The sequence below is a fragment of the Arvicanthis niloticus genome, chromosome 1, assembly GCF_011762505.2.
Source record: "Arvicanthis niloticus isolate mArvNil1 chromosome 1, mArvNil1.pat.X, whole genome shotgun sequence".
Taxonomy (NCBI): domain Eukaryota; kingdom Metazoa; phylum Chordata; class Mammalia; order Rodentia; family Muridae; genus Arvicanthis; species Arvicanthis niloticus.
In genome coordinates, this window is record NC_047658.1 from 40,057,319 (window position 1) to 40,073,656 (window position 16,338).

The 16,338-nt window shown below is 41.6% G+C and overlaps 1 protein-coding gene across 8 annotated transcripts in view; it reads right to left on the reverse strand.

The window, feature by feature from the left end:
• Positions 1–14,443, reverse strand: part of Lrrc28 (leucine rich repeat containing 28) — a 121,342-nt gene extending 106,899 nt beyond the window's left edge. For 6 of the 8 annotated variants that reach the window (XM_076935672.1, XM_076935664.1, XM_076935661.1 and 3 more), the window contains exons 1-3: positions 14,307–14,443; positions 10,479–10,706; positions 309–349 (exon numbers count right to left, since the gene is read on the reverse strand). In XM_076935672.1, coding sequence (XP_076791787.1) covers positions 309–349; positions 10,479–10,646 — 209 coding nt within the window. In that variant the 5' untranslated portion in view covers positions 10,647–10,706; positions 14,307–14,443. Of the gene's footprint in view, positions 1–308; positions 350–10,478; positions 10,707–13,993; positions 14,017–14,128; positions 14,285–14,306 lie in introns of those variants that run through there. The other 2 variants (XM_076935637.1, XM_076935642.1) reach the window with 2 other exon arrangements.
• Positions 14,444–16,338: the final 1,895 nt, after the last annotated feature.

Sequence of the window (16,338 nt, forward strand, 5' to 3'; positions counted from 1 at the left end):
GGAGCCTGCATCCAGTTTGACATAGGAATATTAAGAGTAGGGATTCTCCCAGGAGCATGCATTCCTGGAAGATCACAAACAGGCTCTACCCAGAGCATCTTCATTGTCTGAGCTGAGCTATTTCAACATATTAAAGGCTCTAACACACCACAGGGGTTAGCAACGCCTCCAATCTACCCATAGCAGCAGCATGTCAACCACACCCAAAAGTAACAGATGAATATATTGAAATTATATGTCCCACTATTTCAAATTACTTAAAGTTCCCACTCTTATTTTTAAAACAAAAAATGAATAAACACACTCACAGTTCCACAAGGTTTGGAAGCTTCTGAGCAAGGTTTTCTGGCTGAAAATCAAAAACTCAGAATTAAATTTTATCTTTAAAAAAGTATGAACATTTTTAATACCTTAAGCACAACAGAATAACTTCTTGAGATGTAAATTTTGAGAACGTGAAAATAATAACTAGCATGTTTGGGATTCATTCTCACACCAACCACAAGACACTTAGTATAGAAACAGTTAAAATCAACATCCCTATCACATTTGTCCTGAACCCTCCTAATGCTGTGACCCTTTAATACAGTTCCTCATGTTGTGGTGACCCCAACAACTTATTTTTGTTGCTACTTCATAACTGATTTTGCTACTGTTATGAATCATAACATAAACATCTGTTTTCCAACAGTCTTAGGTAACCCCTGTGAAAAGGTCCCTCATTTCCCCCATCCCCTGTGCTCTGTTACAGTGGCCTCATACTGACAGCCCCCAACCCTTGACTCCCCCATCCCCTGCTGCTAAAGAGAGGCAGATCTCTGGGGTTTCCATGCTCTGAGACAAAGAAGGTTGAGGATGAATAGAAACCTAGGACTGTGATCCAACATTTTTAGGCCTGAGGGTGGCATCTTAAGAGGGGATGGCAGGCTGATGAAATAGATGACATGTGCCTGGGGTGGAGTGGTGTCCTTTTCCAGGGGAAAACTTCTACAATTCTACTCACCGGTTGAAAAGAGTGGGGTGGGAGGAGGGTTGTTTCTGTAAGTAACTGTGTATATAACATGGTTCAGATTTACAAGTACATGAAGATGTACACTATGAAAACTGAAAGAACACATGCTTTTTTTCATTCCCCATCCCCCAAACACCAAAAACTAAGCTAGTTTCAATGACAGACCAGAAATGGCTTTCAGAAAACAAAAACAAAAACATGTCTGGCATGGGTTCTTAAAGACAAATACGAGATTGGCATGAGGTGGAAAGGTGGGGTAGTTCTGGTCCACCTTCAGGACACAGGAAGTAACATGTGCAAAGGGGGAAGGAAAGGGGATGTTTAGAAAATCATCTATTGACCGGTAATGCCTTACCAGTAGTTCTAAAAACATAGTGGGTTTTGTAAACCCTGCTATAAAAGTGACTGTGCTTGGGGGCCGGGCCAGCCTTAAGAATGTGTGATGGTTTGAATGGGGTGTCCCTCCACAGTTGGTGCCACTGTCTGGGTAGGTTTAGGTGTGGCATGCTGGAGGAAGTATGTCACAGGAGGCAAAGCTCGGGTTTCAAAGCCATTTGTCATTCCTAGTTGGCTCTGGGATTCCTTCTTGTAGCTCAAGACATGAGTCCTCAGTGCTGCTCCAGCAGCTGTCTATCACAGCAACAGGAAGTTAACACGAAACACATTCTGCTCTTGAACCTATGTCGGCTTGGAACCTATGTTATAACCGCCTGTAACTCTAGCTCCAGGAGCTCTGATGCCCTCTTCTGGGCTCCTTGGACTTCTGTACACACACATGCACATACTCCCACAAGTGTATGTAAATTTAAAAACTAAACCAAGTGAAATCAAGTATAAAGATAGTTTTACACAAAGTAGCAAGGACTGTTATATTTTAATGTAAAACATTACTACAGACTCAGGCTTAAACATTTGGTCCCTGAACGGTGGTACTCTTTGGAAAGATTGTACAGCCTCAGGAAGCATGGCCTAGTTTGGGAGGTGGGAAAGACAGGCCACCATGAAAAGAGATGTTATATTTTATTCTAGGGCATAGGTTTTTTGAAACCCTAAAGAGACTGAAAATCTACTGGTCTTATTTTAGATAAGAAAACAACAATTTCATTCATGCATACAAATACATTCCAACTGTTAATATACATACAGCCATGCCCTTTTGTCACAAGCTGCATAACTGAACATAGATATTGTGAAACGACTGAAGTTTTGAGTTCTCACTGTTGACAGAACTACTTAGACATTTCAGTGGTACAAGCTGTGAACCCTCACTCAGTATGCATTCAGACTAAATTCTCAGATGTCACAAGTGGATCTAGTCAAATCCCTGCAATAGCCTTTTAGTATTGGTATCTTTCCTAGTAACAACACACGCTTCCATTTATGGGCATACCTAGCAAAACTAGAGAACGGTAAGGCAGTGGGCTCAATCAGCAATGCTCCCATTAAAGCAAAGACCAGGGCAGGGAAGAACCCTCAGACCCTCACTGCATTTCATCTGCTGGAGTATCAACATTGTATCTGGTTGGCTTACATGACTCTCTGCTTACTTGACTCTATCAGATAGCATTCTATGATAAACCGCTTTGCTTTTAGTTTTGGTGTTTTGAGTTAGAGCTATATATAAAACACTGAAACCATACTTCTGCTACTGACAGGCATCAGTATGAACTTATTGACAAGTTAAACACGTTGTATTTATATTGAAAAACCCATACTAACTTTTGAGAAGATGGTAGTTCATGAGAACACTGCCTTTTGAAAATACAAAGTAAGTAAATACATCTCTCAAACAACCTAGAAAACAGTATCTGTTGAGCAGGCCATGACTGACCCCTACTGGTGCCCAAGAAACTATGTCTGCTGAGCAGGCCGTGACTGACCCCTACTGGTACTTAAGAAACTATGTCTGCTGAGCAGCACAGGACTGACCCCTACTGGTGCTCTGTGGTATCACTCCCTCCTTTCTAATCCCACATTTTCAGTACATGGAAAACAGAAATCCCATTAACATTTACATCAATAATTTTTTTCATAACCAATGCAAAAGTAAACTTTCATATGCATAGCTGGCATAAAATGTTGCTTTCAAATTCCCCTTAAATGTGCAGACTTTTACATGTTTATAACTTGGGACAAGTATTTCATGTATTTTATAGACCACAACAGATCTGTGACATTCTGTGGTAGAGACTGCCCTTCCCACTCCTCTCCTTCAGGAACTAGGGCAGATGGGATACAGTCTAGAGATCTTCATCAGGCTCAAGGTTTTGATTTGTTTTGTTGTTGGTTTGTTTTTCTTTCCTGCCAATTAAAGAATTAAATGGCAGGAAAAATCTTGAGCCAGGTAGAAACATCTCAAACACTGCAAACAGAAGTAGACAGAATTAACAGTCAAAGAAAGGCATTTAATGGGAAAAACACAGGCTTCCAGCAGACAGACACAGAAAAAGGCCCCTAGAAAGTGGACAGAACACTCACAAAGCCAAAAATTCCACTCTCTTCTCAAGGGTTGGGTTTTTTTAAGTCTTTGAAGAATTTTTTTCCCTTAGGGTTGGTCAGTTTAAAGAAAGAGATGATGGTTGATTGGCCTACAACTGCTGTGTGACTTGTCCTGATAGACCTTGAGCCAGTCTGTCAGCAGGGGTCTTCCAGGAGACAAAAGCCTATAAGGCTTTCTTTAAAGCTGTCAGGCTTTTGTCTTAAATCAGGAGGATAAGGAAAACCTGGCCATCTTGGAAATCTGTTTCCTTTATCACTTAGCCATGGCCCCTCTCCCTATTTGTTTACCTCCCAGAAGTCTAACTCCTGGTCTCTCAAAAGAACTCACCTGCTGCGCAGTGACATCAAGATGGCAACAGCTTTGTTAGGGTTCACCGCTGGGGGAAAACACCTCAAGCCAGAGTGCTCAAATAATCTGCAATTGTTTGCATTCATCAGGAATAAGAAATACCTGAGTGGCTGTAAGCTGCTAGGACTCAAGGCTCAGCACCTGCTGCTACCTAACATCTAATAACACATCTCACAGAAGTCACAAGTTTTGGCTCTTAGAGCAGTTATAGAATTCTATTAAAAAGAATAGTTTGTATCCTTACTTCACACTACACAAGAATGAGCTCAATTCAACTTTATTTAGTTTAGGAGCTAAAATCATTACTTATACAAAACATAAGAATACGGTGCTAGACTAGAGAGATAGATGGCTTGACAGCTGAGCACACTGGCTGCTCTTCCAGAAGACCCAGGTTCAATTCCCAGTACCCACAGGTTGGCTCACAACCATCTCTAACTCCTGTCTCATGGGATCCAATGCCCTCTTCTGGCCACCATGGGTACTGCATACATGTGGTGCAGAGCATAACTGCAGACAAAACCGGACATGCATAAAATGAAAACAAATTATTTAAAGGAATAAATCTCCTTACTATTGGATTTGGCAGTGGATTCACAGATGGTATACAAAAGCAATGCTACAACAGGGGAAAAGATGACCATAATAATTAAGACCTTTTTTTTACATAAGAGGACATTATAAATCAAAGACAAAGTACAGATTGAAAGAAATATTTAGAAAACACACAGCAGATAAGGATGCAGCACCCAGAACATAAAAGAACTATTGTAACCTAGTAACGATAAAAGCTACTGAAAGATGGACTAATGATAAAAAACAAAATCTGCTAGAGCTGGATCTCAAACCTCCTTAAAGGCTTGACTCCCAGGGTGCTGCTATCCAGAGACAGCGAGTCTTTAGGTCACAGGGGATGTCAACTTGAAAGGTTCTGAGTCTCTGCCTTCCTCCTCCTCTCTTACTCCTTCTACTGTTGCCCCCCAGCCACAGAGGACAGTTGTACTCCAGAGTGGACTAGAACCTTTAAAACCACAAGCCATAATAATCAGATACACTAGTCCATCTGTTCCCACTACCACCACTTAAGATCTTCTTCAGCTCCCACCCACTCCTTCACTCTCTCCAGTCATCTACAACTAGAGTCCTTTTCAATGCCTTTATTCATCTATAAGTGTGGGATAAGATAGTCAGTGCCTGCATCAAAGCATTGTTTTCAGGATCTAATAACACATGCAAATTGCTTGGAACAAAGCTTGGCATTTGTTGTCAGGCAAATGCCTTGGCAAAGACTCAAAAGAAGTTAGCTGTTAAGTTTTAACATATTAATGGACATTTATAAAAAAACAAGTGTTCATCACATTACCACTCTATGATGAATATCCCTGTTTCTGGCTTGTTTTCCTATTGTGTATTACAATTTTACTAAACAGGGTCTAAACCACCAAAAAAAGGTCCAGTCAATTTCCACTCCAATAGTGAGTCACAGTGTCTCCTCATAGTCTCTAAAAAGATACTAAAAATCTTTACAGTAGATACTGATTTTGTGTGTGATATGTATGTGTATACATGTTCATGTGTGGCACATGTGCTCACATGTGTAGAGGTCAGAGGCTTCCTCAAGGTCAAACTCTTCAACATATGTTTTTGAGAGGATTTGTCACTGAACTTGGAGCTGACTCATTCAGCTAGTGTACAACTCAGCATAAACACCAGGGACCGTGCAGATGCAAAGGCATCTTCTGCTGGAGGACCTAATTGAGGACTACCTGAGAGATCAAGGATTGCTAACACAGACAACATTAGGCAACCAGGAACTGCTGTTTAGAAGAGATGCTTTCTTGGGACCAATGGGGTGTGGGTGGAGGGTATTAAAGGAGCTTGTAACAGCATTCAGATGAACTCCATGCCTTATTCCTCACCTACTCCTGGAGTCTGTGTCGTTGCCTCTGAGCCACCTCACCTCCAACCCCCAAGGGCAAGTAGGGTTGGACAGCAGCAGTCTAGGGCACAGGCAGCAGCCTGCAGCTCCTAGATCATCACCTCCCTAGAGTGCTGGAATTACAGGTACATGTCACTCATACCTTTTACATCAGTGCTGGCAATGGGAACTTAGGCCTTCATGCTTGTCCAACAAGTACTTTCCTGACTGACAGATTTCCCCAGTCCTAAAGGCCTCACTTCCTAAGTCTCCCCCAACCATGGCCACCAATTGGGGACCAAGAATTCTAATGCCAGAAACTATGGCATTTACAGGAAAGTTAATTAAAATATTTTCTAAAGTAAATTTCAGGGCCCCAAATCATAATGTTTCCTATCTACTTTTGTCTTTTGTAGTTCTGGTTTTAGTTTGGTTTAATTTGGTTTGGTTTGAAGTATGATCTTGCTATATAAGGCTGGCCCAAAATGCATGACCCTACTATCTCAGCCTCTCGAGTAATGATATTACAGGATTACTACGCTTCCCCTAACTATTCTTGTATTCACCCTTAATTACATAATTGGGTTCCCACATAAACCAGCTCATATTATACTGAAAAAAAGTTGGACAATTTCCTAGCTATACAAAAAAAAGATAACACTATATAATGAAACACTACTGCAAAGTATTGTAAAATAAAATTATCTAATTTTTGACCCAGCATTCATCCCTTTATCTCTCTGAGAACCTCCTAAACATTAAGTGTATATACACATAAAGAGATTTCTACCTACTAACCTAGAGATATTATAAACAAAAAGGAATTTAAAGCAAAATATGTAAAATACAAATCTTTTATTATTTAAAAAGGAAAAACAAAGAAATACTGCAAAGTTATAGAAATAGAAGCAAGGGAGTAGAAGGTGTTGCAGTCTGAATGCTGCGTCTAACCTAAAATTCATGCTCAAGTCTTTGTCCCCAAGATCATGCATGTATTAGGGCCTAGGTCCTTCAGAAAGTGATTAGGTTATGAAAACAGAGCCAGCATGAATAGGGTAAGTACACTTATAAAAAGAGGTCAAGGACAACCCCTCATCATCCAACTATATGAGGAACAGTAAGAAGGCACTGTCTACACAGAAGCAAGCTGGCCCTCACCACAGTACCTGGACCCTGGACTTCATATTCAAGAGCACGAGTGGTAATCTCTGCAGCTTGAAAGCTGCCCACTTAATGTTTCTGACTTTGACAGCTATCATATTTGACATTAAAAAGTTGGCCAAGCTTCTGTGGAGTGGGGGCGGAAAACTGAAGAACACAGTTCTCCATCATCACTGGCATAAGGGGCACTGACCTCATAGGTGTGTGCATCTAGGCCCTAGGATCTTTGCTCCAGGCCCACTGGTCCTTACCAGAGCCATTAGTGCCCCATGCAGAGGGACAAGGCAGCACTTACAACCTGGAGCCCCAAGCCAGATAGGCCACTGTCAGCCACAGATCAATGAGAGAGTGTCCATGGAGCAGCAGAACCAGGCAAGAAATGGCAGACAGGCACCATGGTCTATGGCCATCTAAAAACTTACTCTCATCTCAAAAAAAAAAAAACCCTACCAAAAAATCATGCAAATCCAGAGGTGCAAATCCTTGTGTTCATTTTATGAACACTCAAATTGACCAGGTCATCAGGGTTATGCAAAGACTCACCAAGTATCTGAAAGATGTCACTTCATAAGAGGAATGTGTGCAGGTGTGTCCAGGCCAAGCAGTGGGATGGATGCAGGGCTAATGGCCTGAAAACTGTGTTGAAGTTTTATAGCAACAAAGAGAGTAACATGAAGCTTAAGGCTAGACATAGACTAGATTAACCCACATATGATGGCTAGTCTTAGCTGTCAACTTGGCTGCATTTGAAAAGTATTTAAAACCAAAAGCAGCTGGGTGCACTTGTAAGGATTTTTTCTTGGTTGAATTATTTGAGGTGGGAGACCCACCCTAAATCCTATTAATCAAAATAAGAAGATCTACCCTAAATCTGGGCCACACTTTCTGTGGGGAGCCCACATTAAGAAAATGGGAGGAAGCTTGTGTGTTTTCTGTCTGTGTGCCCTCACTCTTGCTAGCCTGAGAACAACTACCCTAAGCCATTCTTTCCATGGTGGGTAGAGCCTATTTCTTCAAAATCCAACATGAACTGAAAACTGGCAGCTCTTAGGACTCCCCTGGTGCTCCAGCCCTATATCAGAACTGCTGAGACATCCAGTCTTGTGGACTTAACTAATGAACTCTTGGCCTTTCTGTTGGGAGATAGCCATTGTTTAACTATTTGGATCATAGCCTGTACACCATTCTAATAAATTCCATGTGTGTGTATGGACACACACACACACACACACACACACGAGCTCCCCTGCCACACTGAGATGGTCCTCATTGAAAGGAGGTCCTCATTGAACAGGAAAGCACTGTTCTTCAGCTGGAGTGGGAGGCTGCACAGAGAAAGATAGATACTCCAGAGAAGGAACTTATGGCACAGGAATAAATTCAACATAAAATAAACGCAAATAAAAGGTTTTAAGTGAACGGTCTATTCCATTAAGTTCACAGGGCTTTTTTCCTGTTTTAGTTCTAAATATTGGCATTCCCCCAAATTCTGAAGACATGACCCACTATCATCCTACAAATACAAGCCACTGTATCAAATAACACGAAGTGCACAAGGGAGAAGGGTAGAGGCTGCACACAGTCACTACTTCTGGGGAAGCGGCTTCTCATGGTGAGGGGTGGAAAAGGAAATTTAACACAATGAAGGAAAAAAAAAGAATTGTACCAGGGAAGAATGAGACATGAAAACAAGTGACTGGCAGGTCTCCAAGTAACAAAAGGCCAATGAATTCATAATGCACTTGTCAGCCTACATGGCCAACAGAGCTGGCCAGCAGCACAGAAGCTTTGTAGTTGCTGATCAAGTTCCACAAACTTAAACCCCAGGCAGGAACTACGTTTTAACACCAGCAAACACCTAAAACCCTGTCTCCTAGCTGGTCAAGCTAGGGACTGGAACAGCTCTGAGATGACTGCTGAGTCTCAGCATCCTATGAGACATATACAGCAGCCCATAGCTCATAAACCTCACAAAGGAATTTGATACACACCAACATTAACTGCTAAGAGAAAACTTTGATCACAAACACCTGCACGAATTTAATCTTCACAGACTGAAAGGGTGGCAGAGCATGAACCTGGAACACATGCTGTGCTATGGGAAGGTGGATAGAGATGGGGAGAGGAGGAAAGGGAGAGGAACGTGAGCAGGGCAGGGGTATGCAATGGACATGTCCTAATGGAATCCTTACTCTGTACACCAAACAAAAACAATTTTCAATTAGGTATGTGTACTGAGCCACTTTATTACGTCTACATTGTGTGGTAGATACCAAAGCAGTTTCCCAAACTGAAAACTGACAGAAATTTACAGAAGACCAACTGCTTAACTTTTGTAAGCGAAGGTTAGTTTCCATCAGGCTATTGATGACAGGCAGTAATCTGCTCCTGAACACTTCTGTGCATACTTTTATACAAATGGGCAAATTGGAGCTGTTATCCTTGATAAAATATCTCTTACACCACTTCTTCCCAAGGGCTAGACAACTTGAGGTAAGTATGATCTCACATCATACAGAAGCATACATATATTCATAAAGGACTAATGAAAGTGCAGATAAGACATTTTCAAGTTTAAAAACATAGCTAGAAAAAAAAACCCTAAGTATTCAACCTCATATAGGTACCAATATGTCAAACCCTAAAAAGACACATAACCATGTGTTCCCTGATAAAGCAAAGATTCACGTTATAATGCATTCCACCTGTTTCAGATTATCCAAGAACACATGCCATAAATATAAAACTAGTATGACAAACTTTCCAGATGCTTAGGAAAGTTCAAAATATAGACAGGTTCATTTACAAAGAAAGAGCAAGTAACACAAGTCACAAATTCAAGCACAAAATTCCAACCAGGTAAAATGATAACCACAAAAGGCTATATAAGTAATGTCACTTAAGATGGGGACATTTTATAATAAGCAGTGGGAACAAAATTCTCTTCCCAAACTTAGTTTATTTTACACATAACAGGTTAGAGTGACAAATTTGTGCTTACTCTTAGAACATAAAGTGAATCAAAGGTTGCTTCAGCAGCAAACTTTAGTGGGACCCAAACCATATGACATCTCAATGCCAAATTCACTGATTTTCAACAAGGCAATCATAAAGAAGGTTTTGGTTTTTTTAAACACACAAAGGCTTCTTTAAACTTTGCAAATATCTATTAATACTGTAATCATCAAATCATTCTCTGTTTAATGCCTACAACTTGGTCAGGCTTGTTGGCCTTCTCCTTATTTACGTCTCACCTAGGCCACTTTAACACACAGCAGAAGCCAGGCCCCAAGAGATGTGCTTGCTGACTGAAGACAGACTAATCTTCTCAGTGGTATATCAGAATAATTTCACGTACCTGCATATTTATTCTATAGCCTAACTGCAGGAACTTTGGTAATGAACGTGCAGCTACTGAGAACCCATGCATATCTCCACTGCTGCATATTCAACTCCTTGATCTAAATAGTGTGGATGGATAAAACAGATCTTGATCAGGACCACATTTATAAATGGTATTAACGCAATATAATATCTACCAAGGTTGTGAGGGAGTTCCTTTTCATGTAGAGCCTCTCCAGGTGCTGTAGCCCTTCATCTTTCAGTAACTCCAGTGGAAAATGGTGCAGATTCCTGTAATTTAAGAACAAATTCTTGTGCTTTTCAAGCCTGGCCACAGAGATCGTCTTACAGAGTTCGGATGCCATGACTGAACATGTCCAACCAGGAGGGCTGCTGCACTACATCTTGTCAAAATTGGTCCATTTCTACAAAGAAGGCAAAAAAAAATTAGTGATTAGGATCTTACAAGCATTGCATATAAACCTGTCATCCTACAGAGCTAGAAGACAACACTAATACATATATATATACATATATGTATACATATACATATATATACTTTCTACCTTCTTTTATGACAACTAAAATTTTTGCACATATTTAGGACATTAAAATAACAGAGTGGTCTGATTAGGCATACTTAACTACTTACTAGAAATAGACCTTACTGGGGAAAAACTCTTTTGGACTTAAGATAGGACTCTATGAGAACTGAGATCAATTTCTGGCTTTGTTTTTTAAAGACAGGTTTCTCACATACCCTAGGGTAGCCAAGAACTTGCTATGTAGCCAAGGAAGGATCTAAATTTCTGATCCTCCCGTCTCTGCCTCCAGGAGTGCTAGGATTCCAGGTGTGTGACACACCTCTTTGTTTCTGCAGAACTGAGATCAAACCCAGGGTTCTGTACATGCTGGGAAAGCACTCTACCAACTGCTCGGCATCCCCAGACCCCAGAGACAAGTTGCACAGCACGACCAAAGAAAAGGGTGTTAAAAAAAACAAACACAGTAGGCCCCATTTTCATCTTGAGCTGCTTCATTTTGTATTTTACTTACCTTGAACATTCAAACATTATTAGTTCTACTTATGTCACCAACAGCTCAATTCCTTTACTTCCTACTGTCTAAATGGTGTCAAATATTCCACACTTTTACTTCTTCTATCTTTTTAACCTTGTCTTTACAGCTTTGCAGAGTATCAGAAATAGCAAAGAAAGCAGTCAAAAGTCATCAGTCCAAAATACTGCACTGGGAACAAGAACCCTGTATGATTCCATTATAAATCTCTGGGCCCCAGGTAACTCATGTAGATGCAGCAGTTAATATGTTGGTTAAATTGACAATGAAGCGACATTTGACATCTTCCTGGGCATACAGATGAACAAACTTCACTATTAACAGGTGAGGATGAACAAGCTTCATCAGTAACATGACGAAACAGACTCAGGGCTTCCAGACCTTGTCAAAGGTGGAATGGTTCATAAGGACTTAAAAGCAAGAATCTGACACCAGGCCTAGTGTGGGTTCTGTATGATGAAGCACAGGATTCCAGAAGACATTACTGAAAGTACACAACAACAAAATAGCTCAAAAAGTCAATTTTTCTAGACATCCCCTCTAGTTCTTTATTGAAACATAAAAAGGAAAGGGAGCAGTTTCAATTATTTTATTCATTTTAAGAAAATAATTCTTGTTGAATAGTCATATGAAGGCTTTCAATGAGCAGAGTTTTATAACTTTGGGGTTAATGACTATCATTTTCAAACTCAGTTCTTGATGTCAGCAGTTACCATTTTACTTAAGAGTATTTATTCTAAGAAGTGGTCAGTAAACAGCCCCAGGTCAACCTAAGAATCTAATACTTCCCCTACTTACTCCAGCTACTTCCTTCCTCGCTTTATTGCCAGGCACCTGATCTTTGGACATCTTACGTGTCTTTATATAAAGAAAAAGGGAACTACAGCACTGACAGCATCAATGTTTCTGTATGAAAGACAAAGCTAGAACAATTACCCCAGAAGGGTAATTAGCCACTGAGTAAGCAGGAGTGGTTTAGAGGTCTTACAGCATCGCTGAAGTCACACAATTATGCTCTGAGTAAGGGGGAGTGGTTACGAGGTCTTACAACAGGACCAATGTCATACCTTCCCAGACAGCTGTCAGAGCTCATCACCAGTTACCTCCCCAGGTTTTCCTGTCTCAGCAGATGTGGGGGAAGCACCCTTCTACCCACACAGCAGCTCAGCTGGGAGTCAGGAAGGATCCCATCCCCTCCATCACAGCTTCCTCAATCAAGGCTAGTGCTCCTCTTTCCAAATACATCTCAGTTCTAGCCATCTCTCTCCAGTGGCCAAACCCACCGGCCACTGCCAACTCTGGCCTTGGCCAACTGTACTCCTGGCCTCCACGTGTCCTCTTTCATCATTCCCAGCAGATCAATCACAGCAATGGGCCTCTGAAAATGCACTCATAATTGCACCTCTTCCTCTCAGGCACGTCTTACTAAACAAACCCTTTAGCAACTCCTTATTGAGAAAAGCAAGTCTTACGAAGTTTCCTGAGCCCTTGACCATCAGGCCTAACCTGCCTGTCCGGCCTCCTCTATGACATTCACCAAGTTCCTGACCTCTCTTAATCCTGGGAGCTACCAAACGCCTCCAAACTCTTGCTGCCCCCCTCTTACGCTAGAAATGTCTCTCTCCCCTGCAGGTTTCAACATAAAACTCACCTCCCTATCCCAAACTAATTATTTCCTTGGCTTTCTTTCAGAGCAATCCAGTTGTTCAGTTTTTACTACTTGTTTTACATTATATATCTATAGATATAGATATGCACACCTGTTTACTGACACTTTAGACAAGAGTCTGTAAAATCCTAAGACCAGAGAGATGTTGCTTTCCTCATGTCTGCATGCCTGCATAATACAGTATCTAAAATGTTTTTAACTTTCAAACAGCAAATAAGTGGATGACATCAGAGCAGCTGTTCCAAAGTTGATTTTTCATCTACCCATTGACATCACTCATAGACAATTTAAACTTGCTCTCTGTCATAAATATCTATCTTCACAGCCAAGCAGAACAGCAGACATTAATTAATCCACTTTACAGGTGAGGTACTTTGCCACAGCCGAAATGCAGGCGGTCCTAACTCCAAAGTCTGGGCACCACCTTTCCTGTAACGCAGCCTTTTACAAACGTAAAATGTAGCCAGTGTGTCATCCTTATGAGAGAGCCCAAGATTACACACATGGAAGGCTTCCCTTTTGCAAAGTCAAAACCATATCCAAAATCTTCACCCACTGTAACCAGATGGCTCTTTCTGAATGTTCCACCTGGCACTGGTTGCTTCAAAAGCAAACTAGGAAATAACGCCTATGCAAATGAAATCCAAAAGCTCCCAAAGATCAATGATACTCTTGGTTTTCCAATATGCACTCATTGGCAATACAGCCTTTTTAGTTTTCCTGACTTTTTCAAAACTCTGACCACGGTTAATGTAAATAATGTAATCAGTATTGACTAGATACAGCTGTGCCTTCCGTTTTCTGAACGTCTAACACCAGTCTTCTCAGTAGAATCAGAACAATCTCTCAAGTACATCCCCATTTAAAGCACAAGTATTTTAAAGAATCGTTCCTGACTGACTTTCCAGTACTTGAATTGACAGAATACACAAGAAGGCTTTCTAACGCTGGAGATTAGAGACTTACAAACTGTATATTACAAGCATCTGTAAAAAGGCTGTTTTCTCCATGAGAAAAGCTACCAGACGTCTTGGTTTTGCCTGAGTTAGTTCGAGTCTAAAGTCATAAGAATTCGGCAGCAGGGAGCCCAGAAGATGATACCGGGATACTCTGGTACCAGGGGCCATGGAGGACACGCCAGCGGTGGGGATCCAAGGCCGGACAACCCGCTGTCCCTCTCCCAGAGGCCCAGGCGCTTCTGTGGCGACGGGGATGAAGCGTCCCCACCGGGAGCCGAGCCAGCGGCTTCGACCTGTGAGCCTGGAGGCCAGACACTCACCTCGGCGCCCGCTGACCAACACTCAGCGGCTCAGGCTGCGCTGGTAGGCAGTCCAGAAAACAGAGGGAGGGCGGGGCTACGGGGCGGAGCCTGCGGAGAGGCGGGCCTGACTAACGGGAGTGGGGTTCGGGAAAGAAGGGGGCCAGGAGAACGAGACGTCGCGATAGTTCGCTTCAGTTCTCGCTGTCTCACGATAGGTGGACTGAAAGACTCATTTTAAGAGCCAGACGCTTATTGGCTGAGAGCGCGACTTCCTCTAGCGTCCCAGCCATGGCTTTGTCCTGATTTCCGGCTCCGGCTTGGAACTGGTTGTCAAGAAAGTTGGTGTTCTGCATTAGCGTTTTGGTGGGTTGTTTAGCTGGCGCCTGCGTAGGGCCGCCAGTAACTAGCCCGTTCTTTTATTCATCCATTCATTCCGCTGCCAACAATAAAACTCGACGCCGAGCGATTAAATACCTGGCATCGACCTATGCACAGTCTTGCATCTGCTCTATCAGCAGTTTCGGCTGCTGTTACACTACCAGTCTGACTTTTAAACAGAATCTATTGGCCTTATGTAACGCAAGTATATGGAGTCGACAAGCAGAACTTAAAGCGCTGGATTTGATGTCTCCAAATGCTCACTGATAGCTGCCAAAGATGGTGTCTACCCTTCAGATATGTGTGGACTAGGCATGGTGGTGCACGCCTGAATCCCAGTGATCTGAAGGTGGAGACAGGAGTTAAAGGCCAACCTCAGCTACGTGAAACACTAAGAATTTTAAAAGAAACACGGGCTCTAGTGCGAGAAATAACTAAGGATAATCACAATTTAGTGAAATAATCTGGTAGTTCCTATATGGCTAAGTAGACAGTCGATGAATACCTTAAGACTAAAAACCTGATTGTTCTGATGGAGCAAGCGTTACAACCTCTGGTACTCTTAAGGCTGAGGCAGTAGGGTTACAAGTTGAAGGCTAACATGGATTGCTAATGAGACCCTATCTCAAAAAAGTATTTCAAAATGAAAAGGGGCAGGCATGTAGCTCAGTAGAGGCACTAAGTTCAAGCCCCAGTTCCAGAGAAGAAAAGTAAATTATTTTTTTAAATGTGCACATTGATCAACAACTTTCTGTCTTTAAAATTTCCTCTAAGACTTACTCTTTATTATTTGACAAAACTCATTATGTACATGAGGTGTTTTGAACAAATCCACCCCTCGTTAAAAGTCATTCTTTGGGGGTTGGAGAGATGGCTCCGGGGTTAGGAGCACTGACTGCTCTTTCAGAGGTACTGAGTTCAATTCCCAGCAACCACATGGTGGCTCACAACCATCTGTAATGGGATCCGATGCCTTCTTCTGGTGCCTCTGAAGAAAGCGATAATACACTCACATACATAAAATAAATAAACCTTTTTTTTTTTTTTTTTAAAAAAAAAACTTATTCTTTGTTATTTAATAAAAATTGATGAGCTGGGTAGCCTTTATTCATAGCACTCAGAGGCAGAGGCAGGCGGCAGATCTCTTGGGTTTAAGGCCAGCCTGGTCTACAGAGTGAGTTCCAGGACATCCAGGGCTACATGAAGAAACCCTGTCACGACAAAACAAACAACAACAAAAAGATGTCTATTAGTTTGCATAGAGGCTTCTTGTTAAGCAGCCCTAATTCTTTTTATCTATCTATCTATCTAAGTAAAAATAATATGACACTAACTTTAGTTAATGAATGCTGAGATCAGGAGAAATAATATTCCCCAGGAAAAGCACACCAATTGATTATCCTATACTAAATGGTCAGCCCTGAAAACTAACTAACTCTCTCTCTCTCTGTCTCTCTCTGTCTCTCTCTCTCTCTGTCTCTCTCTCTCTCACACACACACACACATTCTCTCATGTAATAATAAAGAAAAAAGAGGTCATGAGTATGAAAGAGAACAAGGGAGGGGTACATAGGAGGCTTGGTCATAAGGAAAGAAAAGGGAAAACCACGTAATCATGATTTCCATATACATGTATATATAATATTAATAATTGACAATCACAAAAAGAGTA